Consider the following 24,653-nt stretch of genomic DNA (forward strand, 5'->3'; position numbering starts at 1 on the left):
TGTCATATTTATCTTGAGCATCAGGACCAGCGAGGTTGAGAAACGTGTACGCTTGCACTTTTTTTGTTGCTGCTGAAAGACCGGCGTTGCGGTATATGTGCCATTCGCGCTTAAACTTCGTCCAGTTTTCCGCAATATTTTCGTCAAAGACAAGGGGGTCAATCTTACGAAATCCTTGTGCCATCGTTACTACAGGCTAACTTCTGACACCATGTAGATGTGTATAAACAAATCAACTGACACGTTTTTCAGAACCTATGTCTCGCTCTTTATTCACCAAGCCTTTCACTTCCTATTTTCTCCGTGTTACCCATAATTCCCCCAGACCTCGTACGTCATCTCTTGTGGACAACCACAGGGAAAAATAACAAGTAACCATTAATATAATCTACAATCACGAAGATGAACTATATGTTTATACGTCAAATTCTGGATGTCGGATGGCGTCGCGTGGTGATGTAATGACACATGCCATTAATCGATCTATGTACTATAACATGTAAAACGGGAACATGACAGGATTATTCTAAAAGCAACTCATGTAAACACCTTAATCATAATATTGTCTTATTCAGAATAAAGTAAATAATTAGATTACTGATGTCCATGTAAACGTAGTCAATGTTAATATCTCTATCTACCTTAATAGATATAGTTAATATCTACCTTCTTGTTTGGCTCTGTTCGAAGGCGGTCGCATTTTTCTACCCTCCCTATCCTGAACTTCCCTGCTTGCTCTCTCGTATTGTCTTGTCCTTCTTAAGAGACTCTCGCTGCACTATTTTACAAAACCGAAATTATGGATCTGATCAACTGGTCTCTTAACGCAATTGACACCATCTTCTCGACTAGAAGATCGGGATCTGGAGGACCGGAATGTCCTGCTGGGACGTTTGCTGCTGGCTACACGATGGACGCATGGGAGAGATGGCGGGTCGTGTGTCTGGCGGCTCTCTCCGTGGAGGACATTGAAGACATCTTCTTATTCGGAACCATGATAACTGGGTTTCTGCTGTTTGGATTAGGTGTTGCCCTAAACTATCGGAAAATTAAGGAGACGGGATTGGCTATCCAAAACCTCTCAAAGCTGCCCGTCATGATTGAGGCTGTTGGCAGAGCGGTCGGCTCTGAAACAGAGTCGATTAACCGCAATATGGATTCGATCACGGCTAAGCTCTCGGCTTTGGAAAGGAAAATTGATGGACAAGGAGATCAGAATGGACAATGAGAATAGCTGTGAAACCAGAAGACAGCTGTTCGCCCAAAGTCAAAACAATCTTATCTCTTTCCGGCTTCCCAAAACAGAACGGCTTGGCAAGGCCGCTCTGGTATCAACTCTCCTGTGAATACTGCAGGGAGACGCTCTTTCTTCCCTCCCCCATCAAACACCTTGTTATTGTCGGGCACTTGGGCTCTGGCCAAGGTCGTTTCCATGGCAATTGCTATGTCGCACCATAACCTGCGAACTGAGACAACTGGTTTGGAGTACTGGCGCAACGGATTTCAAGGCATACGAACTCACACGAACTTACACATACACACACTCATACACCTCCCTACCCCCATCCCATGCCTTCGTCGCTTCATCCCGTCAGTTGATAACGGGTCTGCAGCCATCTCTGCAGGCCGGATGGCTGTTTCGTCTGAACTGGATTACTATGCAAGTTATGTTCCTGTGTTGACTGTGCTCTATGCTGAAGTTTTTGTCTGTTCTCACACTGCACTCTCTTTCAGGAGCGTAGTGTGAGGACTATTTTTTTCTCCTCTCTTTCCTCATGTTGTGCTGTATTCTTCTTCTTTATTGCATTTCGTTGCCTTGTACCTGCATGTGCAATGACAATAAATTGAATCCAATCCAATCATCGTGTCCCTATTGGTCAGTGCTAGAGGAGCTTAGCTTAGTCTGACAGTGTGCCTGCTTTAGATCAGGTTAGTTTCCCCAGCATAAGTTGCCACAGTGACTGAGCTTGATCTAGGCCTATGTTAAATTTGCTTAATGGAACCAAATCATTTGACAATGAGTCAGACTAACTGAAATAAGCCTGGCTTATTTGTTAAACTTGTTTTATGAAACAGGCCTTGAGGCATTAAAAGTGATCATATTTTCTGCATTGCATTGTATTGCATCGAATCGCATTGTGTTGAATCGAATTGAAATCGGATCGCACTGCATCAGTACATGCTTCATATGTATTTTCAGTGTATTGTATCGTTTGCTATGCATCGAAATGCGTATCGTATCGGCCTCATGAGATGCACATCCCTAGTAGATAGTGGAGTAAAATGTCTGTTATCACCATGGTAAACACGATGATAACAGATGATTTGGTTTGGTTATCGGGGGGCAATTCAGTCGCCATAAGCATCATTGTGGAGCTGAAATACAAAGCTGTGAATCACTGCTCTTTCATATGGAGAGTGTCTGATGCTGATGAGTGTTTCTAACTGCAGATAAGAGCCACTTCCAGAATTAAATCACTGAGCTGCTTCTGAAATTACTGAGCTGCTCTAGTCTTAACACACATCTATTTCCACATGCTATTTTTGTCCTGTTCATTGCTATGGTTATCACTATATCAATCATTTCAATATCGAGTGAATCCTGCAGATGTAATTCCTGAAACTCTGCAGTGTGTATGTGGCCGTTAGTCCTCTTAGCAGCATGAAAAACGAGTTTATACAAATTCTGAATGGATTATATCCAGCCTAGAAAGCAGACAAAGAGTGCTCCCTTTATAATCACTAAAAAGCTGTAACTCACTTCAGTTCATCACGATCGCACAGACTTCTGTAATAATCAGTGAAGCACTACACTGCACAATCAATCTCTTATTTACATCACATGTTGATTATAATGAGAGAACTACTGAGTTTAAACATGAGGACGTTTTATTAATCCTTTCCTTCTATTTAGTTCCAGTGTTTTAGCTAAATTGTGGCCATGTTTTATTTATTCATTTTTTAATTAAATAATGGGACATTTTTTATATATATTTATTTGCTCCTTTTCCATTTTGCATTTACCTGTACTTTCACTTTCAATATTTATACGTTTGATTAAAAAAACTTTTCATACTCAAGTACAATTAATATCACATACTTTAAAACTTTAACTCAAGTAATATTCTAGAACTTCTACAAAGTCATTTTCTGGGAAGATATCTGTAGTTTTACTTAAGTGTGGCTTTCAGATACTTTATCCACCACTGCGAATAAAAAAAAATATTTTTGTGACATGTTAAAATACATGCAGTATTATTAGCAGAATTATTAAATGTAAATATCAAACATTTGTATTTTTGTAAATAAAGGCCGGATGGCTGTTTCGTCTGAACTGGATTACTATGCAAGTTATGTTCCTGTTTTGACTGTGCTCTATGCTGAAGTTTTTGTCTGTTCTCACACTGCACTCTCTTTCAGGAGCGTAGTGTGAGGACTATTTTTTCTCCTCTCTTTCCTCATGTTGTGCTGTATTCTTCTTCTTTATTGCATTTCGTTGCCTTGTACCTGCATGTGCAATGACAATAAATTGAATCCAATCCAATCATCGTGTCCCTATTGGTCAGTGCTAGAGGAGCTTAGCTTAGTCTGACAGTGTGCCTGCTTTAGATCAGGTTAGTTTCCCCAGCATAAGTTGCCACAGTGACTGAGCTTGATCTAGGCCTATGTTAAATTTGCTTAATGGAACCAAATCATTTGACAATGAGTCAGACTAACTGAAATAAGCCTGGCTTATTTGTTAAACTTGTTTTATGAAACAGGCCTTGAGGCATTAAAAGTGATCATATTTTCTGCATTGCATCGTATTGCATCGAATCGCATTGTGTTGAATCGAATTGAAATCGGATCGCACTGCATCAGTACATGCTTCATATGTATTTTCAGTGTATTGTATCGTTTGCTATGCATCGAAATGCGTATCGTATCGGCCTCTTGAGATGCACATCCCTAGTAGATAGTGGAGTAAAATGTCTGTTATCACCATGGTAAACACGATGATAACAGCATTTACCTGTACTTACATTTATTCATTTAGCTGACGCTTTTATCCAAAGCGACTTACAATTGCTATATATGTCAGAGGTCGCACGCCTCTGGAGCAACTAGGGGTTAAGTGTCTTGCTCAGGGACACATTGGTGTCTCACAGTGGATTCGAACCCGGGTCTCTCACACCAAAGGCATGTGTCTTATCCACTGCGCCATCACCACCCCACTCCACTCCACTTTTACTAATAAAGTGGTAATTTTTTTGTTTTTTTGTTTTTCCCCTCAAAAAGAGCTTCACAAAATTTAGTTTAAACCACTGGAGTCACAGCTGATGAACACAGCTTGTGAACTTTTATTCACAACATGCACTCATTCAGGGCTCTTTTATTTCATTAACCTAAAATTTTAAAGGATTTGATTTCCATATAAAAGACTCTTTCTTCATTCTTCTGTCTCTTACTGTGAAGCTTAATCTACATATCAAGCATTTATTCAACACGTCTCATTTGATCTTGAATGGCTGTGACATTGAATAAAGTTAATAAAGCAAAATAAGGTACGGCAAGTTACTGAAGCACCAGATAAAAGGGAAAGTAAAAATATCGATCAAATGAACAGTTAAGCAGTAAGGATTTAAACTGCACAGTTTTATTAACTGCACAGCTGTCTGGACAATCTCTCAAAACTTATCAAGAAGGCTTTGCTACATTTTGCAAAATTTTAAATATTCTTTAGCTGAAGAAACAGTCAGGAGCTCATCTGATCTAATATATGAATCAATCTGAATGATAAAATGATCAGATTATCTCACTCTCAGGAGCTCATATTATTGTGATTCAATGTTCAGATCATGTCATCCTCTGTTCCCTGAGGACAGAAAACTGGCAACCCTCTGTACATGTCTTCATTGTTTTGTTAATTCCTAAATTTTATTTATTCTGTGTGTCTGTAGATGATCTGTCTGTGTGTGTTAATTCTTAAAATGTATTTAATCTCTTCCAGATTTTGTGGCTGTTATATCTCAGATCAGCATTGTGAAATTATGTCTTCAGCTCTTCAATCCTCAAACTCTGTCCTGAGAGAGCTGGATCTGAGTAACAATCACCTGCAGGACTCTTGTGTAAAGTTTATTTCTGATGGACTGAAGAGTCAAAACTGTCAGCTGCAGATACTGAGGTATTAAGAACAGTGGCGTCATGCACTGATTATTTTTGAGGGGGCACGAGTGTGTGTGTGTGTGTGTGGTGGTGGTGGTGGTGGGGGGGGGGGGGGGGGTTGTCATGTGTCACACAGCAGCCACAATAGCACTTTACTTTTTTTACTTTTTATTCAAAACATTCCTAAACGCATTAACTATATCATGAAATATCTCGATTCTCACCTTTATAGACTGTTAGTTGATCTATAGTGGTCGATGTTCAAAGTAACCCCATAATGTAATCTATTAACTATGCATAAAAACCTGTCAGTTTACTTAAGTAACAGATATGGGCATCATGCCATAACATAGTTTTAATACGACTGACATTATATTTAATGTGAATCTGACATTATATTTAATGTGAATTTAACATTGAAAGTTAGGCTACTTATCATAACACGTTCATTGTACAGAAAGAGAGCAAAGAACATTTACATTATCAAAGAACATTTCTAGAGTCTACAGTCTGCAGTTCAAGCACTCTCAAAAACTCTCAATAAAATCACTGAAGCTGTTTACACTATGAAATGAATATCTTACTTACAGATTCATACACACATCTGCACTTAATTGTTTCTAATGACAGAATCGCCAGAAAGAGGTATTCAGTCAGCGAACGAGTGAAGAAAACACCGGCATTTAAGCGATGACTCATCTGAACACCTCTAATTGGTCACTGCTCTCATAAGCTCAACAGCATCGTGTGTGATTGGTTATAATGCAGTGCTGTAAAAATGCATCTTTATCCGGCTCACCGCCAGCCAGCGAACACAGATTTTAATTTAGCAGCTGATGATATGATGCGCTAAATGATTCAATCACGCTGGTGTGATTTTATCAAATATAGAAAATATTATTCGGCTATTTTTTATCTTTTGGAAACTGCATTCAAAATCCACTTGGTTCAACAATCTGAGGGGGCACGTGCCTAGAGCCCTGCATTTCGGCCCGGGCCCGACGGGCCCCGACTTTTTTACGCCTCTAGGGCCGGGCTTCGGGCCAATTTCCACGTCATAGTTCAGACGCGGGCTGGGCATCGGGCCAGTTTTGGGTTTCTCATTTTATATTGTAGACATCCATCGATTAGTGATGAAAAAAATTGCCGCGCTGGTGGAAACAACGAGAGACCGTGCTGCCGCGACTGAGAGCAGCTCGACGGTGTTTAGTGTCCCGCAGCAGCAGCAGGCACGCAAGTGACTTCAGCGCAGATGAAGAGATCTGCGTTCAAATGCACGCAATAGGCTAAACCTTGCTGCAAAACCCCAGCAAACATAACCATGAATGTGTCTGCGGGAAATAGTAAGGAGATATTTGAATTATTTACTAATAAACTAATGTTTTCTGAGTCCATGTCGCAAGGATGAAGTTGCTGATCCTGTCAATCACCATTTGAAAGTAGGAGTACATTTCGTGAATTCTCAGCACTTAAAACTAAAATGGCACTTTGAGAAGCTTGACCCAGGGGCCATATGTATAAAGCCACTCAGAGTAAAGTTTTAGTCCTAAGTGTGTCAAAATTCTAAGAACGACGTAATTTTACTCTCATTCCTAGACTTGAGAATAAGAGTGATTCATAAAGGTTCCTAAGTGTTGAGACTAGGTCTCAGCTCCTAAATTATTTAAAAGAGCTGGAGAGGTTAGTTAGGAGTTAGGAGTAACAAGATGGCAGCAAAGAGGAGGAAACAAACACTTTCCAACAACGATATTACATATTGGAGTTACAGTATATGGTGATATGGAGTTGATAAAACGTAATTTTTTTTTGTAACTTACAAAGTAAGAAATTTAATAACTTCCTCCACTCTACAAATCGATGCTCTAACTGCAGAAATTAAAGTAGTAATACAATTTTTTTGGCTGAAAAAATGCAGCAATGCACCAGTGATGATACTATAAAGCAGGGTCTTACATATTGTGGCACTAACCCCACCAATCACAACAGTGGCCAAAAGTGATGTTTGGAGGGTTTTTTTATGACCCCCTCATTTCACTTAAACCATCAAAATATGAATAAATATGAAGGGAAAAAACACTGACCAGTGCTGCCAACTGCTTTTAATTGAAAGCAGCTAAAACAGTCGCTAAATGTTGCTAGATTACGTAATAATGGCGAGTTCACTGATCTATATAAATATAAATATAGATTGGTAGAAGAGTCTCGAAATCTAGATATGGTTGGGCCAAGAAATTGATTTTGATTTTGTTTAAAAAATTCTCAAAAGGGGTGAGGAAGTCACTAAATCTAGTGACAAAATCACTAAATTGGCAACATTGACAATGGCTAATCAATTATTAATATTGCATTGGTCCTCTCTTGTTTTTGCATGTGTTAATAATTTCTTTGTATGACAGCATTGCCAAAAATTATAACTGCACAATTTGGCATGTTTCATTATAACAAATAAAACAATTGACTCCAGGCAATATGCTTACAAAATCTTTAACACATTTAATTAAGGGTGAAGATGTCAAATTTCCTAGGCCGGACATCACTTTTGTCCACAAATATATGGTCCACAACTGACCATCAAACCATGCTGAAAAAACAAGCCACTTTTATGAGGATTGTGGGCTTTCCTAGATTTATTGGAGCCATGATTAATGGAACTCATGTTCACATCATTGCTCCAACTGTAAACGAGGAGACATACCAATAGAAAACAATTTCAAGGCAACAGTAATAATTTGTGATAATTTTGCACAGTGCAAACCATTAAAGAAAATATTTAAATATTTCAGTGTCTTAATTAAAAGATTGTATTATACATTAATTGGTGTTGTGCTGCTGTGACTTCACATGAGCAGGCTCGCTATTGGCTGTTTAAGAGGTTGAGGGCGGCCATTTTTGGTTGACATCATTATAGTCCTTAGTTCACAACACTTAAGTGTCACCTCAGTCAATACTTAAGAATCAGTCGTAGACTTTACTGAAAGTTGCTTTTAGCTTCTTTATAACAGTCGCCAACTTTTAGAAAAGTCCTACTTTTTACTAAGATTTTTTTGACACTTAAGTCAAAGCTTAAGTCTATTCTTAAGAGCATTTCTGAGAAGTTTTATACATACAGGCCCAGATGTTGATCTTTCAACAATGGTGACAATCAACAAAATGCTTCATGCTGCATGCTGGGTAACACCATTGTAAAAACTCCCACGTGCTCTGCAGTATGAAAAATTGTCACCACTGTTGAGGATCGGATGATAAGTGTTCATGTCTGAAAGCCTGAGCCAATATTTATTTCTTTTTTCATTATTGAAGCATTATGGCAGCATGCTTCATAGTATTTATTTTTTATTTTATTTTTTTGCTCTTCAGTAATACCTGAACGTCAGCCAATAAACCAAAAAGAGACATAAGAGTTATAAACAAAAAGCGTGAGTTAATCTGCTAAGGTTTGATTCAGCAATGCACACGTTTGCTGTGAAACAATATCGCAAATTACTTTGAATTGGTGAAAGGGTCAAGAGACCAACTAAAGTTGAATCTAATCTAATCTAATCTAAAGCAAACCTTGACCACGATTATGGTGGCATCTTATGTTTTTTTTTTTTTTTTTTTCAGTTGATTCCATCCAAGACTTTGGCTGAGGTCAGATGTAGTTCTTGTGTTTCTCTTTTCTTCAGTGATGTTGATTGTTAACAGCAGATGTTCATCACTAATGCTTAATCAACATTTAATTAGTCACTTAATTATCTCATTATCTTTAACTCTTTGAGGACTTGGGATATGACTTGAAGACTTGCTTGTGACTTGAAAGTCCCATCTCTGTTAATAACTGAAGCTGGTAATGCTGTTTGTGGAGTTGTTTAATCAGATCATGAGAGATTTAATATCTTTTATGTTCAGTTCATCTAAGGGTATGGCTGAAGAAAGTTTTTTGTATGTTCTTGGAATATTACAAATCAACGTTCCTAGATTGTTGAATTTTTTATCAAAAAATTAGATGTTCCTCAAACGTTCTTTCAACTTAATTTTATGTTCGCAGAACCAACACTGAATATTTAAAAAATTCTTAGTGTGGTGGCTTCTGCCACTTCTGTGAGGAATCATTCTCAAAGTCTGATGCCAGAATTTAGATTTTATTATCAGAGACAATCTCCCGAATCTGTCGAGTCTGCTTTCAGGAAGCGGACAGGAGGCATCCATTTATGTTAAAGAAGAAGCACCATCATATATTTTTTATAATATGTCTAATATCACAACAGGATGTGCAGTTTCAGCACAGACTGTATGTCTGCACATCCTCTTCTCATGCTGGCATCTACATACAGGCAGATACATGTTTATAATAGTAGAATAACTTGATACATAAATGGCTATATTCACATTGATTATACTTGATTAATATTATATTATCAGAATCAGAATGAGATTCATAGGCCAGGTCATACAATGAATTTGTTATAGTGACAGAAGCTCCACAGTGCAACAGAAAAACAGCAACAGGACAGGACACAGATAATAAAAGAATAATATACAAATAGGCAATGTGCAAAATAGCAAAAACACAATATATAATATGGACAATTATGCGTGTACACGTCTGATATGTGCAAATTTGAAATGAAAAAATAAGTATGTGTGGTGAATAAATAATGCATAATAGTGTTGTGTTCCACGTTTTATTGTCAAGTGTTCATGAGATGGATTGCTTGAGGGTGTAGGAAACTTTTTCCTCATCAAAGCAGAGACCAGGAGACGTTGGGATATCTTTCAAGCAGAAGTTACTCTTTATTGAGAACTCGCTGTGCGCCGCTGCAGTCATCCAGTCTGACTATATTTCAGCACAGTAGAGTTTATACCTTTCAAAGGGGCGGGATACATAGAGGTGGAGACAATCTAAACAAAGCATGCAAATGCAGTACAGAAATCAGGCCATTACCATAATTTCCCCAGACCTGACCTCATCAGCATAACCGTGTCATTCAAATGCATAGGTGCTAGTCCAATCAGCCTGACAGTATCGCCCATACCTTCACATTATCATAGAGACAAAGGCACAGCTGTGCCTGACCTTTAGCATTCACCTTAAACTTGGGACCCTGTCATATGGTCATGAAGTGCATAAAGACAAAAGGTTAATGTCTCAGACACCTGGGCTGCCTGACTTGATCTTCTTAGGATGTCATCTTTACCTCAAAATGTAAAACACAATGTTTCAGTTTGTATACTATTACATTGGAACCTAGATTTATAATTTTATAAATTTGTAATCCAACAGTTCCCCCTTTGAGAGTTCTAATAACTCTCACAAAATACAAATTTAGACACTTAAAAGTTCATTCTTGTAACCTGTGATCGTTACAGGCACATAGCACTTGCTCTGTGTTGATTGTCTGTAATGACGAACGGCATGCTGACACAGAAACAAACATGCAGCAAGGGTCCATGAAGTTCTTACGGGTAATAGTCTTTTCTGGTTGGAACTGTAATTTCCTCGTGATGGGCATGGGTCATTTGTTGAATGAAACACTTGATACTAACAGGTTTCCGAACCATGAAGAATTATCTTCAGTCATCTGGTGTAATTTTGCTGAAAGATCACGGCAATCTTGATCATGCTGATGGATGACTGAATTTTTCGTATGTGATTCTCTGCGTTGTGCATTTTTTAGTTTTGTTCTGTCTTCCGTGACAGTTGGCTCGTCAGTGGGTCTAGTTGTCTTTTAGAGGTTGTGGCTTCATACGCAGGTGAGGAGGTCAGTGCGTATGGGTCTCAGGACAGCCATCGAGTGGTATCTGCACAGAGTAAGAAAGAAAACAAAAGACGACAGAGCTGTATTTGTTGTAAAATACTGCAAACACTAGGGTTGTATCCTTTGTTCGATCTGAGTCTGCTATTGTAGTTCCTTCTTTCCCTATTTCTTAATTCCTGCGACACCTAAAGAACAGTGAGGTAAGGATTGGCTAATGGATGGGGAAAGCCTATGAGGGAGTCTTCACCTCAGGGTTGGCCCCCAAAGCCTGTTGCATTCAGTTCTTCCCTGGGCTCCTCACTGGTCCATGTGTCCAGTGGCGGAGCCAGAGGGGTGTCCAGGGTGCACTGGACACCCCTGACATCAGATCGGCCACCCTGGGTGCCACCCCAAAAATTAATATACTACGATTTCATTTTCTTTGTTTAATCGCACTGAAATAAGCGTTTATTTTAGCCTCGAACTCAAGGATGTGACACGTTTGGTGTTCCGCATCGCGCTTCGACTCGTCCATTTCCAGCCTCTCACGCACACAGTGAAAAACAGCGCAGAGCAGAGAGGACATAGACAACGAGCTGACGGACACGACAGAACAGGTCACTTATAATAACATGAAACAAAGTCTCAGCGTTCAAATTCTGTTAGTTTTATTAAGAATTTCAAACGATAAAAACTGTTTTGGAGCTGTTCAGTGGCTGGCGTGACGGATCATGCGCGCTCCCGCTTTTTAAGTTCAAGCGAAGCAGGAGTGCATTCTTATTAGCATGAAGTAAACATTTAATGAACGTCCGATCCATGTTGAAAGATACACTACAACTTACTGAATGTGTAGTGTCTCATGTAATCACTCAATGATTGTTACAACCGCGGAAAGATAGCAGCTAGAAAAGAAATAAAAGAAAAAGAAACATAAAAGAAAATCCACACAGTGTCCATAAAAAGAGAGAGAATTTTGCAAAAATTACATTTAAATATTTACTCAATTGCTCTTTTTTTATTATAATTAATAAAAATGAATAGATATAACGTTATTATAAAAATGGTCTAATATGAACTTGTATACAAACCAATTGTTACTTTAACCTTATCAATAGTTTAGTTTAGAAAACATGAGAAAAAAATAAAGTATACATTACCAGTCAAAAGTTTTTGAACAATAAGATTTTTTAATGTTTTTAAAGAATTCTCTTCTGCTCACCAAGCCTACATTTATTTGATCCAAAATGCAGCAAAAGCAGTAATATTGTGAAATATGTTTACTATTTAAAATAACTGCTTTATTTGAATATATTTTAAAATGTAATTTATTGCTGTGATCAAAGCTGAATTTTCAGCATCATTACTCCAGTCTTCAGTGTCACATGATCCTTCAGAAATCATTACAATATACTGATTTGCTGCTCAAGAAACATTTTTTTAATCATTATTATTATAAATATTTAAAACAGTTGAGTAATTTTTTCAGGATTATTTTAATGAAATAAGTTTTTTTTAGCTTGGTGTCAGTATAATTATTTATTTATTTATTTATTTTGGGGGGGTATTATAGAAATTAATACTTTTATTTAGCAATGATGATAAAGACATTTATAATGTTACAAAAGATGTATATTTCAGATAAATGCTGTTCTTCTGAACTTTCTATTCATCAAAGAAACCTGAAAAATTCTACTCGACTGTTTTCAATAATAATAATAATAATAAATGTTTTTTGAGCTAAAAATTCAGCTTTGAAATCACAGGAAATAAATTACATTTTAAAATGTATTCAAATAGAAAGCAGTTATTTAAATAGTAAGAAATATTTCACAATATTACTGCTTTTGCTGTATTTTGGATCAAATAAATGCAGGCTTGGTGAGCAGAAGAGAATTAAAAAACATTATAAATCTTACTGTTCTAAACCTTTTGACTGGTAGTGTTAATCACAGGCTTGTTAATTATTCATGAATAATTCTCACTCCAGGCTGCTCCAGCCACTGGTTAATGAGGTGAGAGAATTAAGAGAAATAAGTTTCAATAGACTAACATTTGAAGTTACGGTAGGAATGTATAGCTAATGTGTGGTAATGTGAAGTAATTAGCAATTGTATGATTTATTAATGCTTTTTTTATGCCAGGTTGTAGTTATAAACTGATTTTCTGTCATGGTCCATGGACCCCCTGAATTAGCCTTGACCACCCCCTGGCCACCCCATGTATAAAACTCTAGGTCCGCCACTGCATGTGTCCTATCCTATCCCTGTAGGTGGGGGGACAACTTTACAGTGTGATACATGAGTCCAGGATTTCCTTCCCTGACACAACACTGCAGCTGCTGTAATCAACATCACTAGATGTGGTCCGTGCCACTTAGGCTCTAATGGCTTGTTTCTGAATGACTTTATCATGACCCACTGACCTGGGATGATTGTGTGTCCACCTTCTGGTGGAGTCTGCCAACACGACTCGACTCTCTCTCTGGCACTCTGTACTGCCTTTGTGAGGTTTTCACAGTAAGTGATCAGGGCATCTGAGGCAATGTGTACATCAGCATTTTTAAGATCAATCACACCTGGCATCTGCATGGGGCGTCCAGTAATAATCTCATGAGGGCTCAGTCCTACTGATCTGTTAGGTGACGCTCTCATACTACACATTAACGCTGGCAGCGCTTCGACCCATGGTACTCCTTCCTGATGCATTTTGCTTAGCCTGGTTTTGATTGTTCTGTTTGCTCGTTCAACCTGTCCTGATGCTTGTGGCCTGTATGGGCAGTGAAGATTCCACTTAATCTTCAACATTTTAGACACTTCCTTGACTACCTGTCCTGTGAAGTGTGTACCTTGATCTGAGTCAATGCAATCTGGTAATCCCCATCTGGGAATGAAATCAGTGACAAGACATTTAGCAGTATGTGCAGCTGTAGCACGCCCTGTTGGATAAACTTCTATCCATCTGGAAAACATGTCTATTACATCCAAAATGTCAGTTGTTCTCTTACAAGGAGGCAACGATATGTAATCAACTTGCAGGTGATGAAATGGTCCTGGTGGTGCTGGGGTATGTGTTGCTGCTATAGTTGCTGTTGGCACATCATTATTTTTCTGACATGTAACGCATCTCTTGACTGTTTCGGTGGCTACATTTCTGAATTTTGGATTCCACCATTGATTTGAGAACCTGTGATTCATCGTTGCTGGACCACTGTGACCCAAATTGTGTATTTGTTGACCCAAATATGGCAGCAGTGATTCGGGAGCGACATACTTTCCCCCTTTGGTCCAGCAGCCGGATGAATCCACTGTGGCTCCTTTGTCTAACCATGTCCATGCTTCATATAGATTCAAGATTCAAGATTTTATTCGTCACATACACAATTATACAGCGTATAACCAGCAGTGAAATGTAGGTCAGGTCCGCTCCAAGGACAGTGCAATTATAAAGTATACTCTTTAGTTTTGCTCACATTCAGAGAGAGACAGTTGTCCTGGCACCATGATGTGAATCTCTCTACCTCATCCAAGTATGCGGTCTCATCGTTGTTGGAGATGAGGCCCAGAACCACAGTATCATCAGCGAATTTGACGTGGAGCTGTGAGAGGACACGCAGTCATGTGTGTTGAGAGAGTAGAGCAGGGACTCAGGACACAGCCCTGTGGGGCTCCTACGTTCAGAGTGATGGAGTTTGAGGTGAACTGGCCAACTTTCACCACTCGAGGTCTGCCGGTGAGGAAGTCTTGAATCCAGTCACAGAGTGAGGAGTTTAGGCCGAGGTCTGTGAGTTTAGAAGCCAGCTTGATGGGGACTATAGTGTTGAAAGCTGAGCTATAGTCAATGAATAGCAGCCTTACATAATTCCCATTGTTGCTGTCCATGTGTGTGAGGGAAGAGTGGAGGACGTGAGAGATGGCATCGTCAGTGGATCTATTTGGGCGATAGGCAAACTGAAGAGGGTCCAATGTATCAGGGATGGAAGAGCAAATGTGGCTCTTTACAAGTCTCTCAAAAACCTTCATGACTATAGATGTGAGGGCAACTGGGCGATAGTCATTCAGGCAAGAGGGTTTATTGTTCTTTGGCACAGGGATAATGACAGATTTTTTGAATGAGGTGGGAACCACGGAGGTAGCAAGGGACTCATTAAAGATGGAAGTGAACAAACCAGCGAGCTGATCGGCGCAGGACCTCAGAACACGGCCGGATATCCCATCGGTCCAGCTGCTTTCCTGACGTTCACTTTCTAGTGCGTCTATACAGATTATAAGAGTTTTTTATGGAAAAGCAGATCGCTTAAGTTACGCCCTGCTCAGATGACAGCTGCGTCACAGCCTGCGTCACGCGCTGTCTGGAGAGAGCGGCAAATTCAAATAAACTATATTCCGCTTTTCTGAGACTTTTTTTCCGTGTATGGTGTCACTCTGTTTGTAAAACTGTATGCTACAGCACCGTGTTTTTTTTTTTACCACCAAGACGCTGTTTTTGAGCGTAATTTATTCCATAACGGACGCGAACAATAACTCTCCTGAAGAAATGAAATGTAAACAAAGGAATATTCATCCTTATTACAACGTTATTGTTTCGCTGGACTAAAAGTGCTCGCTGGGATGTTGTTCTGTGGACACTTACCTCTCTAACTAAACTGGGATTTCAGCAGTGGACGCATTTGTGGCTCGTTATTACAATGATAATGGTACGTACTGCTTTTTTACTCTGCATGTTTTGATGTGTACTGCTTACACAAATGTAGCAAATACATTCCTTATAAGCTTTCCATCGAAAAACAGCGATCTGTCGTTGATGCTTGAGGCTTAGACCTTCAGAATGATATATAGTTTGTCAAGATTAACTTTGTCCCGTTTCATTTATTCTATTAGAAAACAATGACACATGCAAACAAAGAGCGTTCAGTGCGACATCACTCTGGCAAAGGTTAACAGGTTAAGGCTACTAGTTCTGCAGCTTGAGCTGAAAAATGATCTGGAAGACGACCTGAAGCTACCACTTCAGTGGTGGAAGTTACTGCGTAACCTGCTCGTCTGTTACCTTCAATGACTTGAGCTGAACCATCAACAAACAACTCCAAGTCTGCATTCTCTATAGGAGTTTCTGTTACTTCACTCGTAGGAGCGTATGTAAGCGTAACACAATTGTGAGTCATTTCTCCTTCATCCTCTAACACAACTTCAGTCATTGCAGACATCATACATGAGGATGGGTTCGTGACTGATGCACGCTGTAAAACAATGTTCGGGGATGTGAGGGTTGTTAACCAGTTTCCCCAACGAGAGGAGGTGACAAAAGTGACTTTTGCTTGATTCATTAGTGCGGACACTGTATGAGGGCATCTTATGTTTACAGTCTGTCCTAACACCATTCCTGATGAAGCTGGAAGAGCTATATGAACTGCCTGAACTGCTCTAAGATATGGGCCCATACCTTGAGCGACTATGTCAAGTTTACCAGAATAGCAATGAATTGGGCGTAAACTGCCCCCATGATCTTGCATTAGACATGCAGTCATAAAGCCTAAGTGTTCATGAACATAAAGCACAAAGAGCCTATCAGATTGTGCAATTCCTAATGCTGGTGCTTGACATAGTGCTCTTTTCAAATCATTGAAAGCTTTGAGATGAATTTCTTCCATACAAACAGTATCGGACTCTTTAACCTGGCCTTTCAACAAGTTATAGAGGGGCTGAGCAATCGAGGCATAGTTCTTCAATCCAAGGTCTACAGTAACCTGCTGTTCCTAAAAATGATCGGAGTGTTTTAATGGTAGTAGGCAGAGGTATGGCTTGGACTGAAGCGGCTCGATCCTGTGTAATGGATCTATTTCCTGTACCAATTGTTTGACCCAGAAATGTGACTTGGTTTTTAGTTATTTGAGCTTTGTGAAAGCTGGATTTGTGTCCTCTTTTCTGCAAATAGTCCAACAATGCTGCCAATTCAGTTTGATGTACCTCGTGATCTGTTGAGGCAATCATAATATCATCATCATATTGAATCATAGTGGACTGTTTGACTGGACATTCTGGGTCACACAAATCACATCTGACAGCCTGATGGTATATGGTCGGGGAATTCTGAAATCCCTGTGGCAACCGTGTCCATGGTATTGCTCATAGTCAACTGTGAAAGCTAACCATGTCTGGCTGTCAGAGTGCAAGGGTACAGAAAAGAATCCATTAGACATATTGATTACTGAAAAAACCTTACAATCTAATGGTAAGCCATTACAAACTGTAGATGGATAGGGGGGTGATTTTATCAATATGTTTATTGGCCACTCTGTATTCTATGGTACGTCTCCATGTCTCATTGGATTTCTTGATGGGCCATATGGGTGAGTTACAGGGACTGTTGGTTTTAACTAGCACTCCTTGCTTCAGCAATTTTTGTACAATAGGTTTGATTATACCCTGTATAGCTTCCTTGCTGATCGGATATTGTTTGGTAAAAGGAGGTGGAGTTCCTGTCAATTTGACTGATTCTACACCTGTCAAAAACCCCCAATCATCCTTGTCATTAGCCCAAATTGGATAATTCTGTAACAAAGCACACTCAGGAGTGGTTGCATTATTGGTAGAAACTTTTGCTGAGGAACTTTTTATGCTAGCAGATTCTGAGGACATGTCTAAAGTTAGACGCACTTGTCTCGGTAGATCCATGCCTAGAATTGCACCTGTATTTAATGGAGCACATAGAAATTTTGTAGTCAGAGTTTCCGGGCCTAATTGTACCTCTATGGGCGGGGTTTCATACAAAACAGAATCTTTACCTATTACACCAGTTAAACACAGTTTAGTTTTCTTGTACGGGATGTTTAAACCTTTAGCCAATTTTGTAGGAATTATTGTAATTTCTGCACCTGTATCAAGCAAAAAGTCAATCTCTTTCTCTTATATGCTACCTTTCACAAAAATTATTTTGTCATTGTGATGGATTACAGGGGAAAGGTAGCTACTCACAGCCCCAACAATTAGTTTTTTCCTGTATTGTTGTGCTCTTAGAATAGCCTGAGCTAGCTGTTGTAGCATTTTGATCAATCAGACACACAATTTTGCATTTGATTTAACAAATCAATTAGTTATTAGATTAACAAATGGTTACATGTCGATACCTATGCAACATATTAGTGTCCTAAGAATCTTTAGAAGTTTGTGCATTAACCCAGGCAAATTACCTATGCAAATTACCATGTTCAGAGAGAAAGGGTCATAAAACTTTCCCTCCAAAAATCCAGGACTCCATTGGGTATTTGACACCCCAGGGGTGTAATAAGCTCTCACTGAAGTGAGAGCTCTCAGATAAGCTCTCACTTCAGAGATGCCCAAGCATCCTCTTAGGATTGTTAGATCCTAAGAGGATGTGAGCTAGAATTTTTTCTGAACCCTCCAAGTTTTGTGCCGGGCCTTGTGGCCTCGTCTTTCCATTCAACCAAGCTCCTTGGACCTCAGCAGATCTTTTTCTTAGCTCCTTTTTCCATTCAATAGCCGGAAGAACATTTCTACCTGAGAACATCTTTGGAATTCATCACTCTTCAACCCGGAAGAACGTGATCGGGAGTCCAAAACTTTGAAACCATTAAGACTTTCATCTGAGACTGCATTCCGGACACTCAACCCGACCAAAGGCAGTGCAAGTATAACATTTAACTAAACGAAACAGAGGTTTTGTATACGTTATAGACCCCATTATAAATGGTTCTGATGGTTTTACTCAGGTGGTTAAATGACTTTCTGCATAACTGCATTCTTTGGTTTTCCTGATGGTTTCATCTATCAACGCTCATTAGCCTTTCCCATGTATGAGTGATTGTATGTTTGTTTGTTAGTTTGTTTGTTTGTTTGACTAGTCTGCGTTAGTGTTTAGTTAAATAAAAGTTGTGTGCACAAATTACATGAGTTTCTGATTCTGCCTTGCATATTAAATGTCCCTTTACGATTTTGACCCTTGCTACAATGCTCTAATGCATGAATAGGAAAGTATTTTCTGTGGCCAAGGAAATACCCTTTCTTAGAGTTGATACGAACTTACACTGAATGTTCACTGGACGGACAGATCAGCTGATGTCAATTTAATTCTGTGACAGTTATTACTGTCAGCCGATACAATTGTAATTAATCATAATTAATCGTAATTATTTATATACAATTCCCTTTTGAGCTTATAAATTGTTACACTGTCCTAAAGTTTCAGTGTACACTTGCGGAACTACTTCAGGGTTGTAGGCAGGCTGAGAAGGAGCAGAATTATGCATAGTATTTCTTCTACTATCTTGCAACTTCTTCCTACACTCTTTCTCCCAATGCCCCAATTTTCCACAGTAGTTGCATTTGCCTTCTCTTTTAGGCCATCTATTGCCTTGATTCGTTGTGCTATACGTAGCTGCTGCTACTCTCACTTTTGCCTTAACATCAGCATCTTTTTCCCATGTAGCTAACCTGTCTAGGTTACTTCTGAGAGTTCTGTTAGACCAAGTTAGATCTAGGAATGGCAAGGCTTTTCTGTACTCGGCTACAAGGCCATCTGACCAGATGCGGACTAGGGGTCCCTTGTCATCTAGCACACTTTCACGATCATCAACTATTCCACTATAAGTTACAGCTGATTGACAAAACTTATCAGTGTATTCACTCACAGTTTCTTCTTTCAATTGGACACAGTTAATGATTCTGGACCAGTCTATTTTGGGTCCCATGATATTCTTTAGAATTTTCAAAACACCCTCTCTCAAATTGCCTTTACTGGCATGTTGTAATTCAGAAGTAACAGCAGACTCAAAACTGTTGAATTCAGATTCAGTTAGAATTTGTGACATCGGCTGTGTGACTTCTGCTAACGACACATCGTAGAGACGCATTTTGCTGATCAATGCTCTTCTAAATTCAGAAAAATTTTGCGTGCTGTGGGTAAGCTCTGGGACTTTTTCCACATCAGTTTTTGCTGAAGCTTTGTTGCGGTTCAATTTCTTAGTCAAAGAGGATACTCTAGCACGGAGCTCTTTGTTCTATTCCTCTAGCTCTGAGTAAGCTGAGACTGTTGTGTAGCTAGCGCTAAACCAAATTCTCTGTGGCAGCAGATAATGCCTTTCACATTGTTCTTGCGAATACATGCTCCTAGTACTTTTTTACACTCATCTACTGACCAAGTCTTGTCTGGATGCATCTCATATTTCTGAGTTAGTTCTTGTCTAAATTTCTCAGTGACTATTAGGTTCATTTGCACTCCTAAGAGTGATTTGAATTCGCTATCTAGTTTTTCACTAACCACGCATAAACATTGATTTCTGAAAACACAATCATGTACATAAATGCTGCTAACATAATATTGTAGCCCAGTTTGTGCTGTTTACAGTGTTATTAGACTTTAGCCATTTATATTTTTATAAGCAACTGAAAACAGCACAAATGTCAGGGCATGTCGAAAGTTCTCCAGGCCCCCAAAACACCCTCAGGGCCATGAGGGTTAACACAGTTACATCTGTACACCACCTCTCATTGATGTAAAAGCACGTCCCGCAGCCGCGCGGTTTCCCCGTTGATTCCGCATCACGATCTGCTGTGATCAGCATGAAGTTGCATGGACGCCGTGCGGACCCCGCTTCACCTCCCTAGCCTCTCCCAAGATCGCAAGCAGGAAGTGTGGCAAGCCCGCCGGCAAAAAGTATGGCAAGCTCGCCTGCAGAGAATATGGCAAGCCCACCGGTCGTTGCTTTCCCAAACCCAGTGCCTGCTCCTCGACAGTCCCCCCAGAGTCCGCGCTGCCAGAGCGCCCTCCTGCGTCTCCTACGTCTCCGCTTGTCCCATCCAGCTCTGCACTTCCAGAGCGCCCCAAGTGTCTGTGCTTCCAGAGAGCCCCCAAGTGTCTGCGCTACCCGAGTGCCCCAAGAGTCCGCGCTTCCCGAGCGCCCCCAAATGTCTGCACTTCAAGAGCACCCCCAAGTACTAGATCGAGCCCCTACTTCACCCAAGGATTTTTTTGGGGGGTGGTAGTAGGGCCCCTGCCAAAGAAGCCGAGGTGGGGGCTGGGGCCGCGGTCTTAGAGGCAGACCCGCCATGCTCCCGGATCCGCTATGGCCTCCCAAGTTCAATATTTGTTGCAATATTTGTCAGACTTTGTTTACCTGTGTCTTGTGTTTCCAAGTGCTCCCTGTGTTTCCTTATGCCCTTATTTGGTTTTGTTCCTGTCCCCGTTTTGGTTGTTTAGTTTATTAGTCCCCAGCCCTGTGTTATTAATTATCTAGTTAAGTCCCCCCTTCATAAGCCCTGTGTTTCCCTGCCTCTGTGTCCGGTCTTATCGTCATTCCATGTTCCTCTGTGTCTCCAGTGATCCCTGAGTTTTGTAAATAAAGATCTGATGTAATTCAAGAAGTTCCTAGCCTCCACGTTTCCCTTCTCCAGAGTGTGTCGTGCCAGTATTACTGTAAAATGTCCTATAGCTTTTGAATCAAAATTTCTATGAATTTGGTCACCCAGTCTTGCTCTCATTCAACATTTCACCACACAAGTTATCTTTAGTTAGCTCAAACCCAAATCTCTGAAACTCGGTAATAGATTCACTTTCATACTGTCTCCCAGGGATAACAAGATACAAATTTGAGATGACTTCAGATATTAGATATAAAGTTTTAAGCATGTGCAATATTTTTATTCATCTAGTAAGACAAGTCATTAAATAAATGTATTTTAATTAATCTATTATTATTTAAATAATCTGCAAAGTCCATATCTTGGAACATCTTTTTAAAATAATATTCATACAAGTCCCTTTATTATTTAGAGCTCATACAATCATCCTTTGTCCCTTTTTTATTTATGGCTCATATATTCATTCACTCTTCTCGAGCGTAACACCAGCTGCACCCATCTCCGCTGCCTGACCACACTCAAATGATGGTCCAGGCGGAGTGCGCACCTTTTGTTCCACCAGATATAGAGATATAGATTTTATAGATTTACAAAACCACAACCATAGTCACAAATACACTCAGACATTGACACATACATTTACACAGACTACACTGCACCCTTCCTGAGTGACCTGTCAGCACTAATAACTCTTTCACTGATACACTTCCTCAACACAGTAAAAAAGCACCCTGCAGGAATTTTTGCTTACCCGTGCAGACCTCTGTAAAATTCCTTTATGCCAAGAGAGCGGTATCTGTAGGACTTTGCGCGCTTCCTTATACTTTATCTGCTTAAAGTTTACGTCATCCATCAAGGCCCTCTTGACAGTAAACAGATTTTTGCATGCACAATCTGCCCTAATTCACTATTATCAATCAAAGGCCCTCTTAACAGTAAAACAGATCTATGCATGCAATTATTTCTTCTGGACTCAAAATCCCCATTATCTGTTTGTTCTTTAAATTTGGAAGAGTAATTTTTAAGAGTCCTTACCACAAAGAGCTAACTGACAAACAAGACAAACTACTTATATAAACAAAAACTGCTTACCTTTAGTGGCCACAGAATCTGTGCCGTTTGCCAAGCCAGCCCAAAGTGGTCTTTCACCCTCTGCTCCTTTCCAATCCTGTTCATGACGCCAATTTGTGGTGGCTTCTGCCGCTTCTGTGAGGAATCATTCTCAAAGTCTTGGGGTTTTGATGCCAGAATTTAGATTTTATTGTCAGAGACTCTGCAGAGCAATCTCCCGAATCTGTGTGCACACTCTTATATACAGTTTTTTTTCCCTAAGGCGTGTTCAATACATTTGAAGCGGACAGGAAGCCTCCATTTACGTTAAAGAAGAGGCACCATCATATATTTTTTGTCTAATGTCACAACAGGATGTGCAGTTTAAGCACAGAACGCATGTCTGCACATCATCTTCTCATGCTGGGCTCTACACACAGGCAGATGCATGTTTATGGTAGTAGAATAACTTGATACATAAATGGCTATATTCACATTGATTATACTTGATTGATTTATATTTTGATTAATAAAACTTCTACATTAGCTGGGAAAAGCTTACGTGCAGGGCGTTGCATTCATATTGTGGGGTATTCTGCTTTATTAATAGTAATATTATTAAAGGTTATTAATATTAGCCTAATCATTTTGTTATTATCGAATTAGGTCTTCCAATGTCACCGTTTTAAAACATTAAGCCACATTAAGTGTTTTAGAATGTCCCAAATCGTGCCTTGAACTAAGCACTGATATTTTTATTTGAGTCCAAGTTCAAAATAAAACTCTATGAACCGCTCCATTATGAGCATACACAGCTGTATGAACCACTGCAAGCTGTAAAGTAAACAGGAAGAGTTTGTCCGAACTCAACTGGTTTTGTGAGAACACAAATATCTTTGCGAGAGAATGCAAACGTTTTCAGAGAGAATGCAAAAGTTTTGCAAGAGAAGGCAAAAGTTTTGTGAGACAATGCAAAACATTTGAAAAATATTTTTTCTTCCCACCCCAAATTTTTCCCACTACCATGGGAAAAAAAGGGCTCTGTACAAGTTCAATAAACAGTGCTTTTCAAGTTTTTCAACTCAGTCTAAAATAACTTTTCAGGTTCGCTACAGAAATTTAATAATCAAATGTAAAATAACTACATAGTCTTCACTGTATAAATTAAATATAGATTAATCATTTTTGATGTTATAAAGGTTATTTAGTCAGGAGCAGTGAGCACTTGTATTTTTCTTTGACAGCATTAGATTTATTATTAGTTTGCTTTCACTTTACGAACCAAAGCACTGATTTAATATAGTCTCTACTGATACACATGCGTTTTCTTTCTCAACTGTTTACTTTGAGACATATGCTTAACCATCTGTGTTTACTAGGATATTATCCAAAACGCGCATTTTGATGTAATTTTGTCTGTATTTATTCATCCATGCACAAAAAAGCGGAAGAGAGCTCAATTTATTATTCATGCGGTGCCGGTGTAGACACGTGGCTGTCTGTGTGCGTACGCTTCAGATGTGTGCGCAGAAAACTCACACAGCGCTCGACTGTTCCGCAAATAATCCCAAGCGTCTTTTATGCTCGCCTTGTGCCTTCAGGCAGTCCTTATATCGAGTCCTGTATACGCGAGTTTGAACGAAAATGCACGCGTTGGCGGTAATGCATAGATGGACATTATGTGAAAATGTGGTCAGTACCATAATAAAGATGCCTATTTATACTACAGATATCGATATTTTATGCTTGGTAACGATGCATCGTATCGTCAGATATCGTATTGATGTATCGATCCATCTCGATGAATTGTTACACCCCTAGTCTGTAGATGATCTGTCTGTGTCTGTAGATGATCTGACTGTGTGTCTGTAGATGATTGATCTGACTGTGTGTGTCTGCAGATGATCTGACAGTTGATGTGTGTGTTCTTCTCTCTTTTCAGTTTTGCTGGCTGTGATCTCTCAGATCAGCATTGTGAAATTGTGTCATCAGCTCTGCAATCCTCAAACTCTGTCCTGAGAGAGCTGGATCTGAGTAACAATGACCTGCAGGACTCTGGTGTAAAGTTTATTTCCGATGGACTGAAGAGTTCAAAATGTCAGCTGCAGACACTGAGGTATAAGGACATGTAAGAGATTATTTACAGTGAACTGGTCCCCATGTTGATGAGTGTCTGTAGATTATCTGAATGTGTCCGTAGATGATCTGACTGTGTGTGTCTGTAGACGATCTGTCTGTGTGTGTATTGTAGCGGGCTGATGGATCACACGACAGAGGGAAGTACAAGAAATGCCCCGGAGTGTGTATTTATTGAACATAAAACTCAAAAGGTGCAAGTGCTAACAAATCCAAAGTCTGTGCTGCGTGC

General features: G+C 39.6%; 1 protein-coding gene across 1 annotated transcript in view; it reads left to right on the top strand.

Moving 5' to 3' along the window:
• LOC306856650 (NLR family CARD domain-containing protein 3-like) overlaps positions 1–24,653 on the top strand; it is a 50,404-nt gene that overhangs the window by 20,577 nt on the left and 5,174 nt on the right. The window contains exons 4-5 of the mRNA XM_079396011.1: positions 4,991–5,164; positions 24,228–24,401. Of these exons, the coding sequence (XP_079252137.1) occupies positions 4,991–5,164; positions 24,228–24,401 (348 nt within the window). The remainder of the gene's footprint in view (positions 1–4,990; positions 5,165–24,227; positions 24,402–24,653) is intronic.

The sequence above is a fragment of the Barbus barbus genome, assembly GCF_936440315.1.
Source record: "Barbus barbus genome assembly, chromosome: 37".
Classification (NCBI taxonomy): Eukaryota; Metazoa; Chordata; class Actinopteri; order Cypriniformes; family Cyprinidae; genus Barbus; species Barbus barbus.